This window comes from Oncorhynchus nerka, linkage group LG21 (assembly GCF_034236695.1).
Source record: "Oncorhynchus nerka isolate Pitt River linkage group LG21, Oner_Uvic_2.0, whole genome shotgun sequence".
NCBI lineage: Eukaryota > Metazoa > Chordata > Actinopteri > Salmoniformes > Salmonidae > Oncorhynchus > Oncorhynchus nerka.
Genome location: NC_088416.1, coordinates 29,134,551 through 29,156,215, shown reverse-complemented (window position 1 = coordinate 29,156,215; position 21,665 = coordinate 29,134,551). Strand labels below are relative to the sequence as shown.

The 21,665-nt window shown below is 42.8% G+C and overlaps 2 protein-coding genes across 7 annotated transcripts in view; one reads left to right on the top strand and one right to left on the bottom strand.

The window, feature by feature from the left end:
- Positions 1 to 1,914, top strand: part of LOC115104263 (histone acetyltransferase p300-like) — a 29,382-nt gene extending 27,468 nt beyond the window's left edge. Inside the window, 1 exon segment of the mRNA XM_029625619.2 lies at positions 3 to 1,914. Coding sequence (XP_029481479.2) covers positions 3 to 790 — 788 coding nt within the window. The 3' untranslated portion in view covers positions 791 to 1,914.
- A 329-nt stretch (positions 1,915 to 2,243) lies between these two features.
- On the bottom strand, positions 2,244 to 21,173 carry LOC115104265 (uncharacterized). Of its 6 annotated transcripts, none has more exons than XM_065006531.1 (7): positions 20,813 to 21,173; positions 19,675 to 19,718; positions 17,943 to 18,056; positions 16,714 to 16,779; positions 16,557 to 16,623; positions 4,185 to 4,515; positions 2,244 to 4,061 (listed from the first exon to the last, which is right to left on the bottom strand). In XM_065006531.1, exons 1-7 carry the CDS (start codon positions 20,879 to 20,881, stop codon positions 3,385 to 3,387), a joined length of 1,368 nt encoding a protein of 455 aa, XP_064862603.1. In that variant the 5' UTR covers positions 20,882 to 21,173; the 3' UTR covers positions 2,244 to 3,384. The 6 variants fall into 6 exon arrangements, with proteins under 6 accessions (XP_064862603.1, XP_064862605.1, XP_064862606.1 ...); XM_065006533.1 differs by having other exon boundaries at positions 4,203 to 4,515; positions 20,813 to 21,172; XM_065006534.1 differs by having other exon boundaries at positions 4,209 to 4,515; positions 20,813 to 21,172.
- Positions 21,174 to 21,665: the final 492 nt, after the last annotated feature.

The following is a 21,665-nucleotide window of genomic DNA, read 5'->3' as shown; positions in this document are numbered from 1 at the left end:
CCAGCAGCCTGGTCAGGGCCAGTCTGGACTGCAGCAGCAGCCTGGAGCCCAGCCAGGGCAGCAGCAGCAGGGTTACCCCAGCACGGTGGCCCAGCAGCAGGCTGCTGCAGTGCTCCAGCAGAGGCTCCAGCATCAGCACCAACTCCAGATGCAGCAGCAGCAGCAACAACAACACCAGAATGCCATGTCGGGCCACCAGACTGCTGAGGGGGGTCCGGGTACTGGAGTAGGCGGCCCCCCACAGCAGCCCCCGCAGGGCACCCCCCAGCCGCAGTCCACCCAGGCTCTGCTCCAGCAGGCACTGCACCAGAGGCTGCTTCAACAGCAGCAGCACCTGGGTGGGGGCTCTCCTGCCCAGCACAGCAGCCCCATGAGCCCCCAGCAGCAGATGGCCCAGTCCCCTCACCTGCAGGGCCAGACGCTGTCCACGTCCCTCAGCAACCAAGTACGCTCGCCCCAGCCCTCCCCGCGACCCCAGTCCCAGCCACCACACTCTAGCCCCTCCCCGCGCATGCAGCCCCAGCCTTCCCCTCACCATATCTCCCCACAGACCCAGACAGGCTCCCCGCACCCGGGCCAGCTACCCCAGCACCACCCTGGTATGGTGGTCCCCTCTCAACAGCCGCCTCAGCAGCAGAACTCAATGGACCAGTTTGGGTCAGACCAGAATGCCATGCTGTCTCAACTCAGTGGGATGGGTGGTCTCCATGGGCCTGGAGGACCTGACATGCTGTCTGGGAACAGCCAGGACCTTGGGCAGAACATTAATCATAACACTTTAGACATGTAGCCGTGCTTTCGGGACTGTACCTGGGACAGTGTTAGCCTTTTTTTTTTACTATTAATATTATTTAATGTTTTCAATAAAAAATACATTGAAGTGAACTTCCTATGGGAGATGCAACTATAAATCAACACGTCGATTAATTAATAAATGAATGGTAAGTTATTGCTGTTAATATATTTTTTGCCAATTGTGTACAAATAGGGGGATGGTATCTCCCTTAGAGAATACGATGCAGGTAATATTTTTGGGGTTTGGGACTATGGGAGTATTTGCCTTTTTAAGAAATGTTTAAGATTTGAAAAAAAAATGTAAGAGCAAATAATTGAATGCAATGGACTTATTGTAATTTCTCCATAAATCAGTCATCAGTTTTAGTGATTTGGATTAATATTATTATAAATCCAAACATCATGCATATCTTTCTTTTAAAAGTTTGGGTTTACTTTATTTATTTTCATTTTTTGGCGGTGTGTTGGCATATACCCTAAGACTGCTACAATTCATATAGAATATATTTTTGTTATTGAAATGGGGGTGGGGTTATTTCATTTCACTGATGTCTGGGTTGGGCTTTCAATCTGGAATAAAATGAGTGTTTGGGGTTGAGGGCCTGCTGCAAGTTTCAGTGGCCAATGGAGACTACATTTGAAATGCCGAACCATTGGACATCAGTACTAGAAGGGCCAGCCCTCTCACTGACCACACATGCCCTCCCTCACCCTCATGTGTGAGCACTCCTGTAAGACACTTAGCGTGGGGGGGGGGGGGCAAATACCTATATGCCTGTAAAGTTTAGAGTGTATGGGGGGGGGTCCGCCAATGTATAGGACATTACTGTTCTTGTAAAACAGAGGGAATGGATCCAAATGAACTGTGCTGCATAGAACTGAGGAAGGGGAGAGACGTGACCAGTCGCTCTCTGCCTCACCCTTACTTTTCCCTCTGGACTTGAGCCCAATGCACTGGTCCCCTTCTCCTGCCCCAGAATAATTGCTGTCCCTCGTCCCAACCCCAATTTATCTTTCTGCTCAGAACTTTGAGAGTTTAATTTAATATTTTTTACTGTACAAAGAACTGTTGACTCAAATACTGTTTTTTTTTTTATAATAAAATGAAAATGAAAGATGTGCTGAATAATTTTGCTTGTAGCTAATCAAATTAGTGTTTTTATTTTTATTTTGGGGGGGTTGGGGTGGATCGACCTAAGTACATGGTTCCCTGAGGAGACTGACCCCTAGTGGTGATAAAAGGAGGCACAAGTTGCTGCACATGCATTTCCAAAAAAGCTACTAAAATGGACCAGTGAGGACACTTCTGTTACTGCTAACATGTTTTATTCCATGCTAAAATGTTGAGGTTATATGAATCTCAAGCACAAGTAGATTTGACACTATATATATATATTTCTAGGCATATGGTATAGAGAAGACATTTGACATGTCATTGTGACCAAAGATACATTTTTCAACACGTGACATTTAATTGAGCTTTTACATGTGACATGCGATAAATACAACCGAGAACATTTGCTTCAGTTTACACCATTGTTGCAGTAGGACATGTGCAAGCTGATATCTCCTCTTCAGAAATGCACAAAGGCTTAGTGAGAGGGGTGGACTATCAATTGGTAATACAAGAATATGCCTTTTTGTTTTACCTGGAAGTAAAAGCAATACTTCAACGTAGCCAGCCTTCATCTTGGAATGCTGAACTTCTATTCTTCCAGGAATTCCTTCTTTCCTTTCTATTTTTGTCATAGAAATAAACATTGAATGAAATGAAGGACAAGGCTGTGCGTGATTGACAGGACATGCATAACTTACTGTAAACACTGAGGAAGACAGTCGACTTTATACAAATGCGTTAGAAAAAGGAGTAACTGATGAGACCTAAAACACATTTGGGAATGAGTGGTGTAAACTGATATCCCCTCTTTAGAAATGCACAAAGGCTTAGCGAGAGGGGTGGACTATCAAATGGTAATACAAAACTAGAATCAGTAAGGCTCTTTTAATTTGAGAAGTAAAATAAAGAAAAACAACAATACTTCAACGCAGCCAGCCTTCATCTTGAAATGCTTAAACTTCTATCCCTCCAGGCATTCCTTCTCTCCTTTCTGTTTCTTTGTTATAGAAATCAAACCAACAAATCGAATGGAGGACAAGGGTGTACGGGACATACACAACTTACTGTTAATACTGAGGAAGACAGACGACAATACAAAAGCGTTAGAAAAAAGAGCAACCGAAATGAGCCTCCTGGAATAAGAGACATTGGAGACGTAGTAATGTTATAAATATGACATTCAGGAGTCAACTGCTCTCTCCCTCATCCATCTTTCCTCATCCTCTCTTACTAATCATCTTTCCAGAACCAAACACGTGAAAATTACCACCCAATTCTCTAAGGTACAATACCTTACCAAAACCCTAGTAATTGGTATCAATTTACTCTCATAGGCTTTGTAAACATCTTTAATGACAAATTACATTGTGGTTGTTTATCTAAACATGTTCCTAAGTGGTAAATTCAACATATGGGCTGCATTTCATGTATAACCTCACATGTTCTCTAATCCTCTCTCAGAACTCTGTCCTTCAGCTCTTAAAAAACCCTTCAGCTGCCAAGGCCTCTTTGAAAGTTACGGTCAAAGAGTTGATAGTCACATAGGTCACAATCACTTTGCCAGGATTCACTTCTGCGCCACTACTGTCTGGACACTGTGTCACAACCTCTTCACCTTGCTGTTTTGTGTCATTCTCCACCACTTCCTCTGCAACCTCAACATCGGTACAGACCACAGAACCATCAGCCACGGTTTCATCTCCAACATCCACCACTGAAGTGCTATCCCTGTCAATCAGAATATGTGTCCCCATCTCCTCTACCCTGTCAATAAAATAATCTGTCCCCAACCCCTCTACCCTCTCAATAGCATTAGCTGTGCCTAACCTTTCTACCCTGTCAATCAAGGTATCTGTCCCCAATTCCACTTCTGTGTCACTGTCCACTAACCTATTGCTAATGTTAAGGTCTTCTGGACCCTCTGCAGAAACACAGCTCTCTGATTGATCAGTCCTATCCATTTGTTCCTGTCCAGTTTCAGAGGTCCCACCCTCTGACCTGTACCCTGCCCCTGTCACCCTCAACAAGGCCCCACCCCCCAATGTCTCATCTCCAGAGCCCAGTGTGGAACCACAACTCTCCACTCTGTCAGTCGTCGACTCCACCTCCTGCTCCATCATGGGATAGCTGCACTCTGACCGGCTATGCCCTTAAGAGAGAAAGACACAGGAAATGAGATCAATATACCACGAATAGGACCAATCCTGACCTTCAAACCGAGATAAAAAATAGATGATCAAATGTTTCATTAAATGTTTGATAGAAAACAAACTGAATAGACGGTTTTCACGTGTGCCTGTTGTTAACTCTGATTCCGGTCTCTCCTCTGCGCCTTGCCATTCATGCTCCATGGGGTCCTGTATGCGGGTCAGTGGTTGAAGGGAATTGTTGTCAGACACAGGTTTGGACACCCTCTGCTTGTTCTTGCGTCTTGCCAGGCGGGGGTAGACGCTCCCTCCCTCCCCCGCCCTGTATGGCAGACTGCCCTGGTCCAGCTCGGAGCCCATGGAGCGGGTAAGGGAGAGGCGCAGACGAGGGGTATCTGGGACTTTGTGTGCACTACGGAGGTCCATGGCATAGATATTCTGTAGGAGAAGAGAAGACTAAAGCCGATGTCACACGTAGCAATCTGGACGCAATTTCTGTTGATTGCAACAAAGTGGCTTCAGTGATGCTCAGTGTGTCACCCCAAAAATTGCCTGCAACATGGTTGCAACGCAAGAGATAGAAATCAATCTTATGTCACGCAACTGACTGTATGCAATGTCCAATCAGGGCGCAGAAAAAAGTTTACATGAGTGGTCATATCGTTCCGTTCGGAACTCCGACCCAGTACGCTAATGGTCAAAATCTTCAAAAAGGGTTTTAGTCTTTGAGATACCGCTACCCGAGGTATAACAAAGCACAACCATGTTTTTCCATATCTCTAAGGTCTTCCATACAATTCCTTCGATAAGTATTCAGACCCCTTAACTTCTTCCACATTTTGTTACAGCCTTATTCTAAAATGGATTAAAGAAAGAAAATCCTCAGCAATCTACACACAATACCCAATAATGACAAAGCGAAAACAGGTTTTTAGAAATGTTTGCAAAAAATAAAAAAATAAATACCCTATTTACATAAGTATTCAGACCCTTTGCTATCAGACTAAAAATTGAGCTCAGGTCCATCCTGTTTCCAATGATCATCCATGAGATGTTTCTGCAACATCATTGAAGTCCACCTGTGGTAAATTCAATTGATTTGACATGATTTGGAAAGGCACACACCTGTCTATATAGAAGGTCCCACAGTTGACAGTGTATGTCAGAGCAAAAACCAAGCCATGAGGTCGAAGGAATTGTCCGTAGAGCTCCGAGACAGGGTTGTGTCGAGCAACAGATCTGGGGAAGGGTACCAAAGGTCCCCAAGAACAGAGTGGCCTCCATTCTTCTTAAATGGAAGAAGTTTAGAACCACCAAGACTCTTTCTAGAGCTGGCAACCCGGCCAAACTGAGCAATCGGGGGGAGAAGGTCCTTGGTCAGAGAGGTGACCAAGAAGCCGATGGTTACTCTGACAGAGCTCTAGAGTTACTCTGTGGGGATGGGAGAACCTTTCGGAAGGACAACAGTAAAAGGCACATGACAGCCCACTTGGAGTTTGCCAAAAGACACCTAAAGAGTCTTAGACCATGGGAAACAAGATTCTCTGGTCTGATGAAACAAAGATTGAACTATTTGGCCTGAATGCCAAGCGTCACATCTGGACAACACCTAGCACGATGAAAACAGAGCGGTCAGGAACCTGAGACTTGGGCGAAGGTTCATCTTCCAACAGGACAACGACCTAAAGCACACAGCCAAAACAACCCAGTATTGGCTTCGGGACAAGTCTCAATGTCTCAGCCAGAGCCCGGACTTGAACCAGATCGAACATCTTGGGAGAGACCTGAAAATAGCTGTGTAGCGACGCTCCCCATCCAACCTGACAGAGCTTGAGAGGATCTGCAGAGAAGAATGGGAGAAATTCCATCAATTTTTATCTCACCTTTATTTAACCAGGTAGGCCAGCTGAGAGCAAGTTCTCATTTACACCTGGCCAAGATAAAGCAAAGCAGTGTGACACAAACAACACAGAGTTACACATGGAATAAACAAACGTACAGTCAATAACACAATAGAAAAGTCTATATACAGTGTGTGCAAATTAAGTAAGATTAGTGAGGTAAGGCAATAAATAGGCCATAGTGCCAAAATAATTACAATATAGCAATTAAACACTGGAGTGATAGATGAGTAGAGGATGAATGTGCAAGAAGAGATACTGGGGTGCAAAGGAGCAAATAACAAAAACAATATGGGGATGAGGTAGTTGGGTGGGATATTTACAGATGGGCTATGTACAGGTGCAATGATCTGTAAGCTGCTCTGACAGCTGATGCTTAAAGTTAGTGAGGAGGATATGAGCCTCCAGCTTCAGTGATTTTTGCAATTAGTTCCAGTCATTGGCAGCAGAGAACTGGAAGGAAAGGTGGCCAAAGGAGGAGTTGGCTTTGGGGGTGACCAGTGAAATATACCTGCTGGAGCGCGTACTACGGGTGCGTGCGGCTATGGTGACCAGTGAGCTGAGAAGGTGGGGCTTTACCTAGCAAAGACTTATAGATGACCTGAAGCCAGTGGGTTTGGCGACAAATGTGAAGTGAGGGCCAGCTAACAAGAGCATACAGGTCGCAATGGTGGGTAGTATATATGGCTTTGGTGACAAAACGGATGGCACTGTGATAGACTGCATCCAATTTGCTGAGTAGAGTGTTTGAGACTATTTTGTAAATGACATCTCCAAAGTCAAGGATCGGTAGGATAGTCAGTTTTACGAGGGTATGTTTGGCAGCATGAGTGAAGGATGCTTTGTTTTGCGAAATAGGAAGCTAATTCTAGATGCTTGATGTGAGTCTGGAAGGAGAGTTTACAGTCTAACCAGACACCTAGGTATTTGTAGTTGTCCACATATTCTAAGTCAGATCCGTCCAGAGTAGAGATGCTAGACAGGTGCTGGCAGCGATCGGTTGAAGAGCATGCATTTAGTTTTACTTGCATTTAAGAGCAGTTGGAGGCCATGGAAGGAGAGTTGTATGGCATTGAAGCTCGTCTGGAGGTTTGTTAACACAGTGTTCAAAGGGCCAGAAGTATACAGAATGGTGTCGTCTGCATGGAAGTGGATCAGAGAATCACCACCCGTAAGAGCGACATCATTGATGTTTTCAGAGAAAAGAGTCGACCCGAGAATTGAATCCTGTGGCACCCCCATAGAGACAGCCAGAGGTCCGGACAACAGGCCCTCCGATTTGACACACTGAACTCTGAGAAGTAGTTGGTGAACCAGAAATACAGGTGTGCCAAGCTTGTAGCGTCATATCCAAGACGAATCGCTGCCAAAGGTGCTTCAACAAAGTACTGAGTACAGGGTCTGAATAATATTTTTTTTTATAGCAAAAATTTCTAAAAAAACTATTTTTGCTTTGTCATTATGGGGTAATGTGTGTAGATTGATGAAATGGAAAAAACTATTTAATCAATTTTAGAAAAAGGCTGTAACCTAACAAAATGTGGAAAAAGTCAAGGGGTCTGAATTCTTTTTGAAGGCACTGTATATGAAATGGATGGTTGTGTAAAAATATTTTACTGCAAAAGTAGTTACATTTATAGATGATGGGACACACCCCCTAAACTCAAACAGGACAGAATAATGCCTGGCTGGAGGGGTGGTGGGCCACATAAGCTTATTTAACCCAATATTGCAAGCTCTGATATTGCTCAAATTTGGAATTTGAGCAGTCAATTGTCTGCCATACATACAAAAAAGACATGAGGACATTTGACTCCAAATCCATTTTCAAACACAGATTCGTCCACAAAGACCATTGAGGTTTTCCACTGCCTCGCAAAGAAGGGCACCTATTGGTAGATGGGTAAAAATCGTGGATGGTGTATCATCACACCCGAGTCACTACAAATATAGAGTAGTCCTTCCTAACTCAGTTGCCGAAGAGGAAGGAAACCGCTCAGGGATTTCACCATAAGGCCAATGGTGACTTTAAAACAGTTTGAGTTTTACTTAATCTTGAAATCGAGTTCTTACTATGCTATAAGTAGTAAGACAGCACCACTGAATAATTTTAAACTATGAAACCACCCAAGTCCCGTCTTGGCCACTGCAGGCAGTGATTGGCCCCTCACCAGAGGGTATAATACGCACTGCCCTGCCGGAGAGTGTTACTCTTGCTTTATTCAGCAACTGCTGTTTATCAAAGCCACCATTCGTATCATCTGTAAATTCATCTATACTTATTTTTCGTCTAAACTGCTCAATTTCAGACGGCCTACAACTTCGACCGAGCGGCGAAGAACATACAGTACCAGTCAAAAGTTTGGACACACCTACTCATATGGAATCATATAGTAAACAAAAAAGTGTTAAACAAATTAACATATATTTGAGATTCTTCAAAGTAGCCACCCTTTGCCTTGATGACAGCTTTGCACACTCTGGGCATTCTCTCAACCAGCTTCATGAGGTAGTCACCGGGAATGCATTTAAATTAACAGGTGTGCCTTGTTAAAAGTTAATTTATGGAATTTCTTTCCAATCAGTTGTGTTGTGACAAGGTAGGGCGGTATACACAAGATAGCCCTATTTGCTAAAAGTCAAAGTCCCTTTTATGTCAAGAACAGCTCAAATAAGCAAGCAGAAATGACAATCCATCATTACTTTGAGACATGAAGGTCAGTCAATGCAGACAATATCAAGAACTTTGAAAGTTTCTTCAAGTGCAATTGCAAAAACCATCAAGTGCTATGATGAAACTGGCTCTCATGAGGACCGCCACACAAAAGGAAGACCCAGAGTTACCCCTGCTGCAGAGGATACGTTCATTAGAGTTAACTGCACCTCAGATTGCAGCCCAAATAAATGATTCAAATAACAGACACATCTCAACATCAACTGTTCAGAAGAGACTTCTTGAAATCAGGCCTTCATCTGTGAATTGCTGCAAAGAAACCACTACTAAAGGACACCAATAAGAAGAAGAGAATAGTTTGGGTCAAGAAACACTAGCAATGGACATTAGACCAGTGGAAATCTGTCCTTTGGACTGATGAGTACAAATTTGAGATTTTTGTTCCAATTGCTGTGGCTTTGTGAGACGCAGAGTAGGTGAATGGATGATCTCCGCATGTGTGGTGCCCACTGTGAAGCATGGAGGAGGTGGTGTGATGGTGCTTTGCTGGTGACACTGTCTGTGATTTATTTAGAATTCAAGGCACACTTAACCAGCATGGCTATCACAGCATTCTGCAGCGATACACCATCCCATCTGGTTTGCGCTTAGTGGGACTATCATTTGTTTTTCAACAGGACAATGACCCAACACACCTCCAGGCTGTGTAAGGGCTATTTGACCAAGAAGGAGAGTGATGGAGAGCTGCATCAGATGACCTGGCCTCCACAATCACCCGACCTCAACCCAATTGAGATGGTTTGGGATGAGTTGGACTGCAGAGTGACGGAGAAGCAGCCAACAAGTGCTCAGCATATGTGGGAACTCCTTCAAGACTGTTGGAAAAGCATTCCAGGTGAAGCTGGTGGAGAGAATGCCAAGAGTGTGCAAAGCTGTCATCAAGGCAAAGGGTGGCTACTTTTAAGAATCAAAAATATATTTTGATTTGTTAAACACTTTTTTGGTTACTACATGATTCCATATGTGTTATTTCATAGTTTGATGTCTTCACTAATTATTCTACAATGTAAAAAATAGTCAAAACAAAGAAAAACCCTTGAATGAGTAGGTGTGTTCAAACTTTTGACTGGTACTGTATATTTTTTATTTTCTTTAGATTCCTTCAACATCGGTCCGTTTAGTAGCCTGAGTCAGCTAGCTTGCTAGCCACTCTTAGCTAGTGGTCCTTCTAGCTAGCTAGCTAATGCGTCACACTTGCAGACCAAAGATTCTGGGGTCATTATTTAATTAATCGCCTCCCCAATCACACTCAGAGTGTTCGTAAGCTTTGAGTAAAGGTACCAGACGGATTCCATTAGGTTTTTCTGAGTTTGAATGATTTTTCTCCTCAGGCCGAAATGACGTTCTCTGCCAGGATAAAATAGTAATTCAAGTGCAAGGCACACATGTCGGGGAGGGACGGTCACAGAGACTACGCCCGATGGCTTGGAACAGAGCACGGAGGTGGCTCTTATGGACCCCTTCTTCTGTATCCACTGCTCCGGGGTTCCCCTGCCTTCCCTCCACCACCCAGCTCCTGGGAGCCTACGGACGAGTGGGTGAGGTGCAGCTTTCCAATACTCGACAGAGCCTCCACACCTCTGCCCTTCCCCAACCTGCTGCTTATTTCGAGGACGCAGCACACCGGGAGCTGAGAGACTTCCATGCCAGTCAGTGGGACGCCTATGGAGATCCTGGCTCAGATGAAAGGGCTCAGAGTGAGGGTGACGATCTCTGACAAGGACCCTTACAACAAGGAGTTCATGGAGGTCCTGGGCAGGGCTGTGACTAAGCTAGATCCACAACCAGCCCCTGAAACCATACTAGCAGGGGCTTACTTCCCACCGTCAGTCACCCAGTCTCTGGCATGATAGTCAGCCCCGCCCTAGACCCCTCCCCCTGTTCTCAGATGTCAGGAATGAGGTGAGGCAATCCTGGGAGAAGCCACAACAGACAAGCTCTCCCAACCAGAGCTTCGACACAGAGCCTCAGCTGGGATATATATCCATGCCCCTGCTCAAAGAAACCATAGCCTCACACCTCTCAGCAGTCTCTGCGGCAGTGAAGCCGCAGCTATCATCCAGTCTAACAAGGCAGCCGGCCGAGTCAGCAGCCATGTTAAACACCATGGCCATCGTCCAGGCCTACCAGGCCCGGGACAGGGAACAGCAGGCTACTGCAGAGATATACATTGAGCTCAGGAAGGCGACAGACTTCGCCCTACACATGACAAGGTGTGCTGCCCAGGACACGGGCAGAATCATGGGATTCTCTGTCGTGGTACACCGTCACTTGTGGCTCAACCTCACCCAAATGTCAGAAAGGGAGAAGAACGTGCTGCTAAATGCTCCTGTCACAGTATCTGGGCTCTTCGGGCCTATCAAAAATATAAATCGTCAAACTGCACAGCAGCCTCTGCCTGTGACTTGGCTAAACAGTCAAAAACATAAATCGTCAAACTGCACAGCAGCCTCTGCCTGTGACTTGGCTAAACAGTCAAAAATATAAATCGTTAAACTGCACAGCAGCCTCTGTCTGTAGCCCAGTTAGCTATTCCAAATCAAATGACAGCCCTGCCCTCTCTAATAGAAAGAGTAGACCTGTCCAGCAGACTGAGTGTATGGAAACATGCATGTGCAGCTCCCCCTTGTGTACTGAATACAATTTGGAAGGGTTACGCGTTGCAGTTCGCTGGTGTCACACCCACGACAGTTTCAGCTCAAGTGGCCCCTATTCTAGAACAGGAAATAACCTCCCTTGGAGGAAAAGGAGCTATTCGCCCAGTTATGGAAGCAGACAAAAACACGGGTCATTATCAGAGATATTTTCGAGTGCCAAAGAAAGGCAGTGGCATGAGACTGATCTTAGATTTGAGGGTGTTGAACAAATCATTACGAAAACTACCTTTTCGCATGTTAACACACCGCCGCCTATTCATAGTCAGACAGACAGGATACGGATATTGTGCTATCTAGACGACTGTCTTATAATAGCGAAGTCGAGAGAATTGGTCGAGACACACACCAGGTTAGTGATAAATCATGTCCATAATCTGGGTTTCCTGATTAACTGTGAAAATAGTTGTCTCACCTGTTTGCAATAAGGCACTAAAGTAACCCTGCAAAATTTTGGGCAATGAAATTTACTTTATGTCCAAATCCATTACTTCACTGAGTACCACTCTTCCTATTTCAAGCATGGTGGTGGCTGCATCATGTTATGGGTATGCTTGTCATCGGCAACGACAAGGGAATTTTTTAAGATAAAAAGAAACTGAATAGACCTAAGCACAGGCAAAATCCTAGAGGAAAATCCGGTTCAGTCTACTTTCCAATAGACACTGGGAGACAAATGCACCTTTCAGCAGGAAAATAACCTAAAACACACGGCCAAATTATACACTGGAGTTGCTTACCAATAAAACTTTGAATGTTCCTTAGTGACATAGTTACAGTTTTGTCTTAAATCGGCTTGAAAATCTATGGCAAAACTTGAAATTGGCTGTCTAGCATTATTCAACAACCAACTTGACAGAGCTTGAAGAACTAAAAAAATAATAATGTGCTAATCCAGGTGTGCAAAGCTCTTAAAGAATCACAGCTGTAATCACTGCCAAAAGAGATTCTAACATGTATTGACTGTGTCAATACTTATGTAAATGAGATATTTCTGTATTTTTCCCCCAATATATTTGCAACAATTTAAAAAAAAACATGTTTTCACATTGTCATTATGGGGTAGTGTGTGTAGGTATGTGAGAGAAAAAATATATATTTAATACATTTTGAATTCAGGTTGTAACACAACAAATGTTGAATAAGTCAAGGGGTATGAATACTTTCTGAAGCCACTGTATAAAAAGGCAACAGACTGCTTGGGATGGCAACACCACAAGCCTATGAGTGTCAATGAGGCAACTGGGAGGCTCCAATGAAAGGAAAGAGAATCATCCAACCCTGGACTCTGGCACCCTCTCCCTAGTTCTACAACTTACCCTCACTGTACTATAACTTGCACCTCCAGGATTGGGCTCTTAAGTCACATCCTTATCATGTAGAAGTGAGCTTTGATTCATTGCTAGTACAATACGTCTGCCTGAATCCAACATGACCTTCCTCTGGCTCACTGCATTTGTGATGCACATTGGGATGTTTCCAGTGCACTCTTATACTGTTCAGGTTGAGCTGGCACATTGCTTCATCCAGACAATCATGTCTGCCCGGGAGTTGCCATATATGTTGACTTGGTGACATTATGGTGTATTGGGAGAATACAACCACACAAGGCAGGTGTTCACTACAATAAACCAACACAATCTGACACTCATTGACAAGAAATGCCATCAACTTAATGGGCATGTCATAGGAATTGCACTGATAGGCCCACTCCACCACCAGTCCTCTCCTCAGGCAGTTACTAGAGACAGAGACACCATGGAACTGGACTGCCACATGTCAGGAGGCCATTCAACAGCCAACATGCTGTCTGGAAATTGATGGCGTGCATTGCCCTCATACATATTTTGCTACCAACCATGGCTGGCCAGCCCATGTGACACCTGAAATGGGCTGCATTGTAAAGAATGAGCTCTCATGCTGGGGTGACATATGCATTGGTCTGGAAAACTGTGCAGTAATTCCAACATACAGTTGAAGTCAGAAGTATGCATACACCTTAGCCAAATACATTTAAACTCAGTTTTTCACAATTCCTGACATTTAATCCTAGTAAAAATGATCTGTCGTAGGTCAGTTAGGATCACCACTTTATTTTACAAATGTGAAATGTCAGAATAATAGTAGAGGGAATGATTTATAACAGCTTTTATTTATTTCATCGCATTCCCAGTGGGTCAGAAGTGTACATACACTCAATTAGTGTTCGGTAGCATTGTCTTTTAAATGGTTTAACTTGGGTCAAACGTTTCGGGTAGCCTTCCACAAGCTTCCCACAATAAGTTGGGTGAATTTTGACCCATTCCTTCTGACAGAGCTGGTGTAACAGAGTCAGGTTTTTAGGCCTCCTTTTTTCAGTTTTGCCCACAAAGTTTCGATAGGATTGAGGTCAGGGCTTTGTGATGGCCACTCCAACACCTTGACTTCGTTGTCCTTAAGCCACTTTGCCACAACTTTGGAAGTATGCTCAGGGTCATTGTCCATTTGGAAGACCCATTTGCGACCAAGCTTTAACTTCCTGACTGATGTCTTTAGATGTTGCTTCAATATATCCACCTCAATTTTCTGCCTCATGATGTTATCTATTTTGTGACGGGCACCAGTCCCTCCTGCAGCAAAGCACCCCCACAACATGATGCTGCCATCCCCGTGCTTCACGGTTGGGATGGTGTTCTTCGGCTTCCAAGCCTCCCCCTTTTTCCTCCAAACATAACGATGGTCATTATGGCCAAACAGTTCTATTTTTGTTTCATCAGACCAGAGGACATTTCTTCAAAAGGTACGATCTTTGTCCCCATGTGCAGTTGCAAACCGTAAACTGGCTTTTTTATGGCAGTTTTGGAGCAGTGGCTTCTTCATTGCTGAGCGGCGTTTCAGGTTATGTCGATATAGGACTTGTTTTACTGTGGATATAGATACATTTGTACCTGTTTCCTCCAGCATCTTCACAAGGTCCTTTCCTGTTGTTCTGGGATTGATTTGTACTTTTCGCACCAAAGTACGTTCATCTCTAGGAGACAGAACGCGTCTCCTTCCTGAGCGGTATGACGGCTGCGTGGTCCCATGGTGTTTATACTTGCGTACTATTGTTTGTACAGATGAACATGGTACCTTCAGGCGTTTGGAAATTGCTCCCAAGGATGAACCAGACTTGTGGAGGTCTACAAATTTTCTGATTTCTTTTGATTTTCCCATGATGTCAAGCAAAGAGGCACTGAGTTTTAAGGTAGGCCGTGAAATAAATCCACAGGTACACCTCCAATTGACTCAAATGATGTTAATAGTCTATCAGAAGCTTCTAAAGCCATGACATCATTTTCAGGAATTTTCCAAGCTGTTTAAAGGCACAGTCAACTTGGTGTATGTAAAATTCTGACCCACTGGAATTGTGATACAGTGAATTATATGTGAAATAATCTTGTTTATGGTGGCTGGGGTTTGACTGAGATAGTGGTCTTTGTGCACCATGCTTAATCAGCTCCACTTCCTCTGCAACCCACCAACTGTCCATCAATGCCCATGGATCAAATGTATGTGTCTGGAGCTGTGCTATGTCCAGTTAGTCAATGGGTCTCATTGGCATACAAGCTGCATTTGCTGACTGCCTATACTGAACTATAGAAATGGAAACTGATCCCCCCCCACAGCCCCAATACCCCGCCACTCATACAGGAAGGATATTGTGCAAGCTGGTCAGGCCCCAGAACTCCAACCACCACTGGCTACTTTGTCTCCTCACCCTATTAGGACACACGCATGTCCTGGTCACCTCAGAGACTTTGAATCAACGTTGCACATTTCGTTTTATTGGGGAAAAGAGGGCTGTAAATATACAGTAAATACAGAAAGTATTCAGACTTCTTGACTTTTTCCACATTTATTACGTTACAGCGTTATTCTAAAATGTATTAACTTGTTTTTTCCCCCTCATCAATCTACACACAATACGCCATAATGGCTAAGAAGAAAACAGGTTTTTGGAAATATCACATCTACATAAGTATTCAGACCCTTTACTCAGTACTTTGTTGAAGCACCTTTGGCAGCGATTACAGCCTCGAGTCTTCTTGGGTATGATGCTACAAGTTTGGCACACCTGCATTTGGGGAGTGTCTCCCATTCTTCTCTGCAGATCCTCTCAAGCTCTGTCAGGTTGGATGGAGAGCATCGCTGCACAGCTATTTTCTGAGTAGTGGCTTCCATCTGGCCACTCTACCATAAAGGCCCGATTGGAAGAGTGCTGCAGAGATGGTTGTCCTTCTGGAAGGTTCTCTCATCTCCACAGAGGAACTCTGGAGCTCTTTCAGAGTGACCATCGGCCCTTCTCCCCGATTGCTCAGTCGGCCAGCTCTAGGAAGAGTCTTGGTGGTTCCAAACGTCTTCCATTTAAGAATGATGGAGGCCAATGTTTTCTTGGGGACCTTCAATGCTGCAGAAATGTTTTGGTACCCTTCCCCAGACCTGTGCCTCGACACAATCCTGTCTCTGATCTCTATGGACAACTCCTTTGACCTCATGGCTTGGATTCTTCTCTGACATGCACTGTCAACTGTGGGAACTCATATAGACAGGTGTATGCCTTTCCAAATCATATCCAATCAATTGAATTTACCACAAGTGGACTCCAATCAAGTTGTAGAAACATCTCACAGATGATCAATGGAATCAGGATGCACCTGAGCAAAATGTCTAGTCTCATAGCAAAGGTTCTGAATACTTAGGTAAATAAGGTATCTGTTTTTAAATTTTTTTTATACATTTGCAAACATTTCTAAAAACCTGTTTTCGCTTTGTCATTATGGGGTATGTGTGTAGATTGATTAGGAAATGTTTTTATTTCATCCATTTTAGAATAAGGTTGTGACGTAACAAAATGTTGAAAAAGTCAAGGGATCTGAATGCTTTCCGAATGCACTGTATATCAATGTTGTTAAAATTAGCAAACATTTGGATTATCAAATAATTTATGTAACCGTGATGTTTCACAAGATTGGACGTTGCATGCAATTTCAATTGCGTTTGAATTGCTTCATGTATCAGCAAAGTTGCTTGAGATGACACATAAATTGCTTCGTGTGATGCAGGCTTAAGATAACTTAATATACGATTAAGTATTGTCATTTGTGTAATTGCTATGTTAATGTAAGGGACATAGAAATGTATTAAGAAAGTGGATGTTCTGAACAAGGAGAAAGGTAAGCGCTGTACCCGTAAGACGAGTCTTCGTGGTCTGAGTCCTTTCCTGCGGTATGCCAGGGCTCGGTCCTTCTCCTCCCTGATAAGACACAGAGAATATGAAATTGCAATGGCTAGAGAAGAAGTAGTATGCAGTATTCATACTAACAGCACTCTCAGTACTACTCACTTCTCTTCATAAGCCAGCACCAGGCGTGGGTCCAGTATGTGGTCCTCTGGTTCCCAGGTGCTGTACCTGTAAAACAATCACACTCTATAAGCACTGTTCATGCAGGATCATCATGGCATGATACCCTTGAATAAGGCAAGGAGGTACAATGACAGGAGTTGTTATAGAATCATATGGGAACTTTCAATTCATTTATGTATAGAGACTGCTAGCGGTTATACCTTACCTTTTAAAACCCTGGCAGATTGTAAATTGTCAATAGATATCATTACAAATACACCAAATCAATCACCAGACACTTTTAAATGTCCACCTCTATTGCGCAAGTGAGTCGTTCTGGAATTTGTTATGTTTTTCCCACTTGTCTTGACTCCTGAGGGGTATACTACGTAGCGGGATAGAGGAGTTAGCGAGCTAACTTTGGTCAATTCTGAGTTCAACTCTGGATAACTGTTGACACGAAGGTGGCTCACCTTTTAGCCAGGTAAATTTATATGGCTACAAATACTTTAGCTATAACCTGCTCTGGGGCAGGCTAAATTCACTTTATCCTAAATGAAGTGCTTGAGCTGAGAGTTGAGGACCAATCAAATCAGATCCCCTCCCTCTCGCAAAAAGCATGTCATCATCCCCTTCATTCTCTGAAACCACTTAAGACAGCTGGTTAAATATTTTATTGTGTTAATAATATTCAAATACCCTACAGTATCTCACTACACATTTACTAATGTGTAGTGAGAATTTGAAACGTCACACACAGTACAATTTTCGTATGACTTAATACAATAATTTAATCGATAGGTGTGAGGGGGGGGGGGGGAAAGGTGCTCGTGCACACAAACACAGCCTTAACAATTGTGTAATAAAAAGACACCACTTCTAATAACCCATTTCACACCATAGCCTGCTGAATTTGCAGGATAAGTTCTTTCATTTCAGCAAAAAACTCAAATGTGGCACAGACTTGCTGATGGATTGCTGTTTCAGCATTTTATCAATGAAGATTTCTGCATTCGACTAGCCATGTGCGACATGCAAGCGCAGTTACAAACCTGGCTGGAGTTAGCGGCAGCTGAAGAATCTAAATGCATGGTCGTAACATGGATGGAGCCTGAGTTGGAATATGAAGCTTAGTGAAGCTAGCTAGCTTTGGAAAATCCTGAGTAGATCTAGCTAGCGTCGTAGTATACCCCTCTATTTCTATTGAAAGTGTTGGTAAACAAGGGTACCCTTCAGTTTTAGATGCGTGCGGAATCGGATTAACGCTGGATCTGGACGGACTCTTCACATTACGAAAATGCACCAAATGGCGTACGGTGGTTGCCAGTTCTCCTGTCAGTGTACTTCCTTGATTAAGGAAATCGGAATTAGGGGTGTTAAATATGAGGCACTTTAACCAATGATATGAGGTTTTTACTAAGACATCAGAAGCAGAGGGAACATTACAGTGCCTTCAGAAAGTCTTCACACCCCTTGACTTATTCCACATTTTGTTGTGTTACAGCCTGAATTCAAAACGGATTAAACATATTTTCTCATCCATCTACACACAATACCCCACAATGACAAAGCGAAAACATGTTTTAGACATTTTGCCAATTTATTGAAAATGAACTACAGAAATATCTAATTTACATAAATATTCAACCCCCTGATTCAATATGTTAGAATCAGCTTTTGCATCGATTTCAGCTGTGATTCTTTCTGGGTAAGTCTCTAAGAGCTTTCCACACCTGGATTGTGAAGAATTTGCACATGATTGTTTTCAAAATTCTTCAAGTTCTGTCAAATTGGTTGTTGATCATTGCTAGACAACCATTTTCAGATCTTGCTATAGATTTAAGTCACAACTGTAACTCTGCCACTCACTGTCTTCTTGTTAAGCAACTCCAGTGTAGATTTGGCCTCGTGTTTTAGGTTATTGTCTTGCTGAAAGGTGAATTCATCTCCCAGTGTCTGGTGGAAAGTAGACTGAACCAGGTTTTCCTCTAGGATTTTGCATGTGCTTAGCTCCATTCCGTTTATTTTTTAATCCTGAAAAACTCCCCAGTCCTTAACGATTACAAGCATACACATAACATGATGCAGCTACCCCTATGTTTGGAAATATGGAGAGTGGTACTCATTAATGTGTTGTATTGGATTTTCCCCAAACATAACATTTTGTATTCCGGACAAAAAGTTAATTGCTTTGCCATATTTTTTTGCAGTATTTTACTCTGTACAGGCTTCCTTCTTTTCACTCTGTCAATTAGGTTAGTATTGTGGAGTAACTACAATGTTGTGGATCTATCCTTAGTTTTCTCCTATCACAGCCATTAAAATGTTTTAAAGTCACCATTGGCATCATGGTGAAATCCCCCAGCGATTTCCTTACTCTCCAGCAACTGAGTTAGGAAGGACACCTACATTTTGTTTTACCCATCTACCAATAGGCCTCTTGGCGAGGCATTGGAAAACCTCCCTGGTCTTTGTAGTTTAATGTTTTTGACATTCACTGCTCAACTGAGGGACCTTACAGATAATTGTATGTGTAGGGTACAAAGATGAGGTAGTCATACAAAAATCATGTTCAACACTATTATTGGACACAGAGTGAGTCCAAGCAACTTATTATGTGACTTGTTAAGCAAATGTTTACTCCTTAACTTATTTAGGCTTACCATAACAAAAGGGTTGAATACTCATTGACACAAGACATTTCTGCTTTTCATTTGTAATTCATTTGTAAATATTTCAAAAAATATAATTATACTTTGACATTATGGGGTATTGTGTGTAGGCCAGTGACCAAACAAATATACATTTAATCAATATTAAATTCAGGCTGTAACACAACAAAATATGGAAAACGTCAATGGGTGGAAATAATTTCTGAAGGCACTATATGTACCCAGGTCATACATACATGACTCATACAGATTTGTATTGGATTCACTAATTAATAAGAAGAGTACTTACTTTGGTGGCCATCCCTGCCACTTCAATAAGTATTCCACATTACCCTAAGAAGCAAAAGAGAAAGGCACATTTAGCAAGAGAGCAAATAACACAATTAGTACTCTTTGTTACGGTAGTTCAAGGAGCATAAAAAGATGACTGTCGCTTTAAAGGGTCGGTGTCGAGCTCATTGGGGTAATTTTATTTTCAAATGGAGATTGTACGAGATGACGTCAATGTAAAGGCCTCGAACTCTACTATTGTGATGACGTGATCGCACATGGATGGGTTTTATGTAAAATAATTTTCTTGAGCGTCAAAAAGCGATGGAAATAGGTAGGACTTTACATGTAAACAACTCGTATTGCGCAACGTGCTGCACAGCGAAGGTCTCCGCTTTGGACCACCCATTGATAATATAATTGTATGGTGTGCGTGTATAGAATACTCAATACATAGAATGAAACATTGTATTATAATCTTCCATTTTCAAACCAACTTTACAAAATAAAGCATAAGTAAATGCATAGTAAGATTCATACCATACAAAACAAAAACATAGTCTCATTGTGATGATCATACTACAACAACATAATAGGACAATATTGAATGGATCATGCGAGGTGTAACATTACACAGCAGTTTTTTTTCACCCAGATACCCCAATCCATCTTCCTGTCCTCTGTTCTCCTCCTGTTGGCGTAACGTACAAATAAACTGCGTAGCTCACACACATTGGCCGCGCGGACAATCCCACCAGTGATACCCCACGATGAGACCCGATTTTGCTAAACACACCCCTTTTATATTTTACTACTTGAGGTAGTAGTCTGTATCCAGAACATACAACATACACAAACCAAGGGAAACGAAAAGATTCCACAATCTCTTTATTGAAAATGATGTAGCCTATAGGCAACATTATGTGCAGAAAAAAAAATATTTTAAACTTTTTGCGTGTTAGAATTAGCAGCTTTCACGGAACAGAATGACAATATTAATGTCTAGCGTAAACTACGGAAAGTGCGTAGCAATACTTTTGTGTAATGGCTGATATATACTCTGTAAGATTACAGGTAGTACATTGGCTGTTAAAACCATAAGACACCAATGATAGGTAGACTACATTTCTATTCGGAAGCACGGCTACATTGCTTACCTTTCTGACTCTCTTCTTGGTTATTGATTCAACTGCAAACACTTGTTCGCCTATAGATGACAATTCCATCGCTCCTAGGCTGCTTGTCGCACGCTCAAAACAGGGAACGCGAAATGTTTCTCGTTCTTTCCAAGAAAAATCCCCCCCAAATCCCCCTGCAGCGGCTAAAACAAGCTTTTTGCCTACTCTACAACCCTTTTCTATTATCGGAGTCTTTATCACTTACTCACATGCACGTATTGGATAGTTGAGCGGTATTTTAGGTTATCTTTCTGAGTTTTAAAAATCTGCGACACATCACTGCCTGGCGCGTGCTTTAGTCAAGCGCGCTCCCTCTGACTCTGGTACGATGCGCCGAGCCCCCAATAATGGACAGAGAAGAGGCTAAGCGAGAGGGTTTACTTCGCCCAAAATCTGTCCCACGAAAATAGGACCACGAACTGAGTAATTTTTGCTAATTTGCTACGTGAGGATTATTTGATAGAATTGAACTTTCGTAATGTTTAGGTTGTTGCGAATGCACTGATATAAGTGGACACACGTGGTATTTCGTCAACTGAAAAAAACGACTTTATATTTGAGTTGTGCCTCTTGTTCACACGCGTATCTGCCCTCTCATTGGTTAGAATGGTCCCACCTGATCGCGCCTTCTCCCGCTGCCTTCCATCTTTGAAGACATGTAATTTCCATTGTTAGAATGGCCACTCGACTATCTTGTCAATATAGTTGATCATCTTTGGCTTGCCCGGGTCTTTCACTATTACAAAACACATTATTTCAAGAATATGTGTATTATTCTATAAACTCTTAAATGCGTTTTATGGTTTGTTTTCTTTAAATACTATTGAGGAAC

What these genes read in the sequence shown, in the direction of transcription:
- LOC115104265 (XM_065006531.1), bottom strand. Translation starts at nt 20,881, where the DNA reads ATGGAATTGTCATCTATAGGCGAACAAGTGTTTGCAGTTGAATCAATA. An exon ending in CACGCATCTAAAACTGAAGG is followed by an intron (nt 16,780 to 17,942) that starts GTACCCTTGTTT and finishes ATTGTTTTACAG; the next exon opens with GTACAGCACCTGGGAACCAG. An exon ending in ACGTGAAAACCGTCTATTCA is followed by an intron (nt 4,062 to 4,184) that starts GTTTGTTTTCTA and finishes TTCTCTCTTAAG; the next exon opens with GGCATAGCCGGTCAGAGTGC.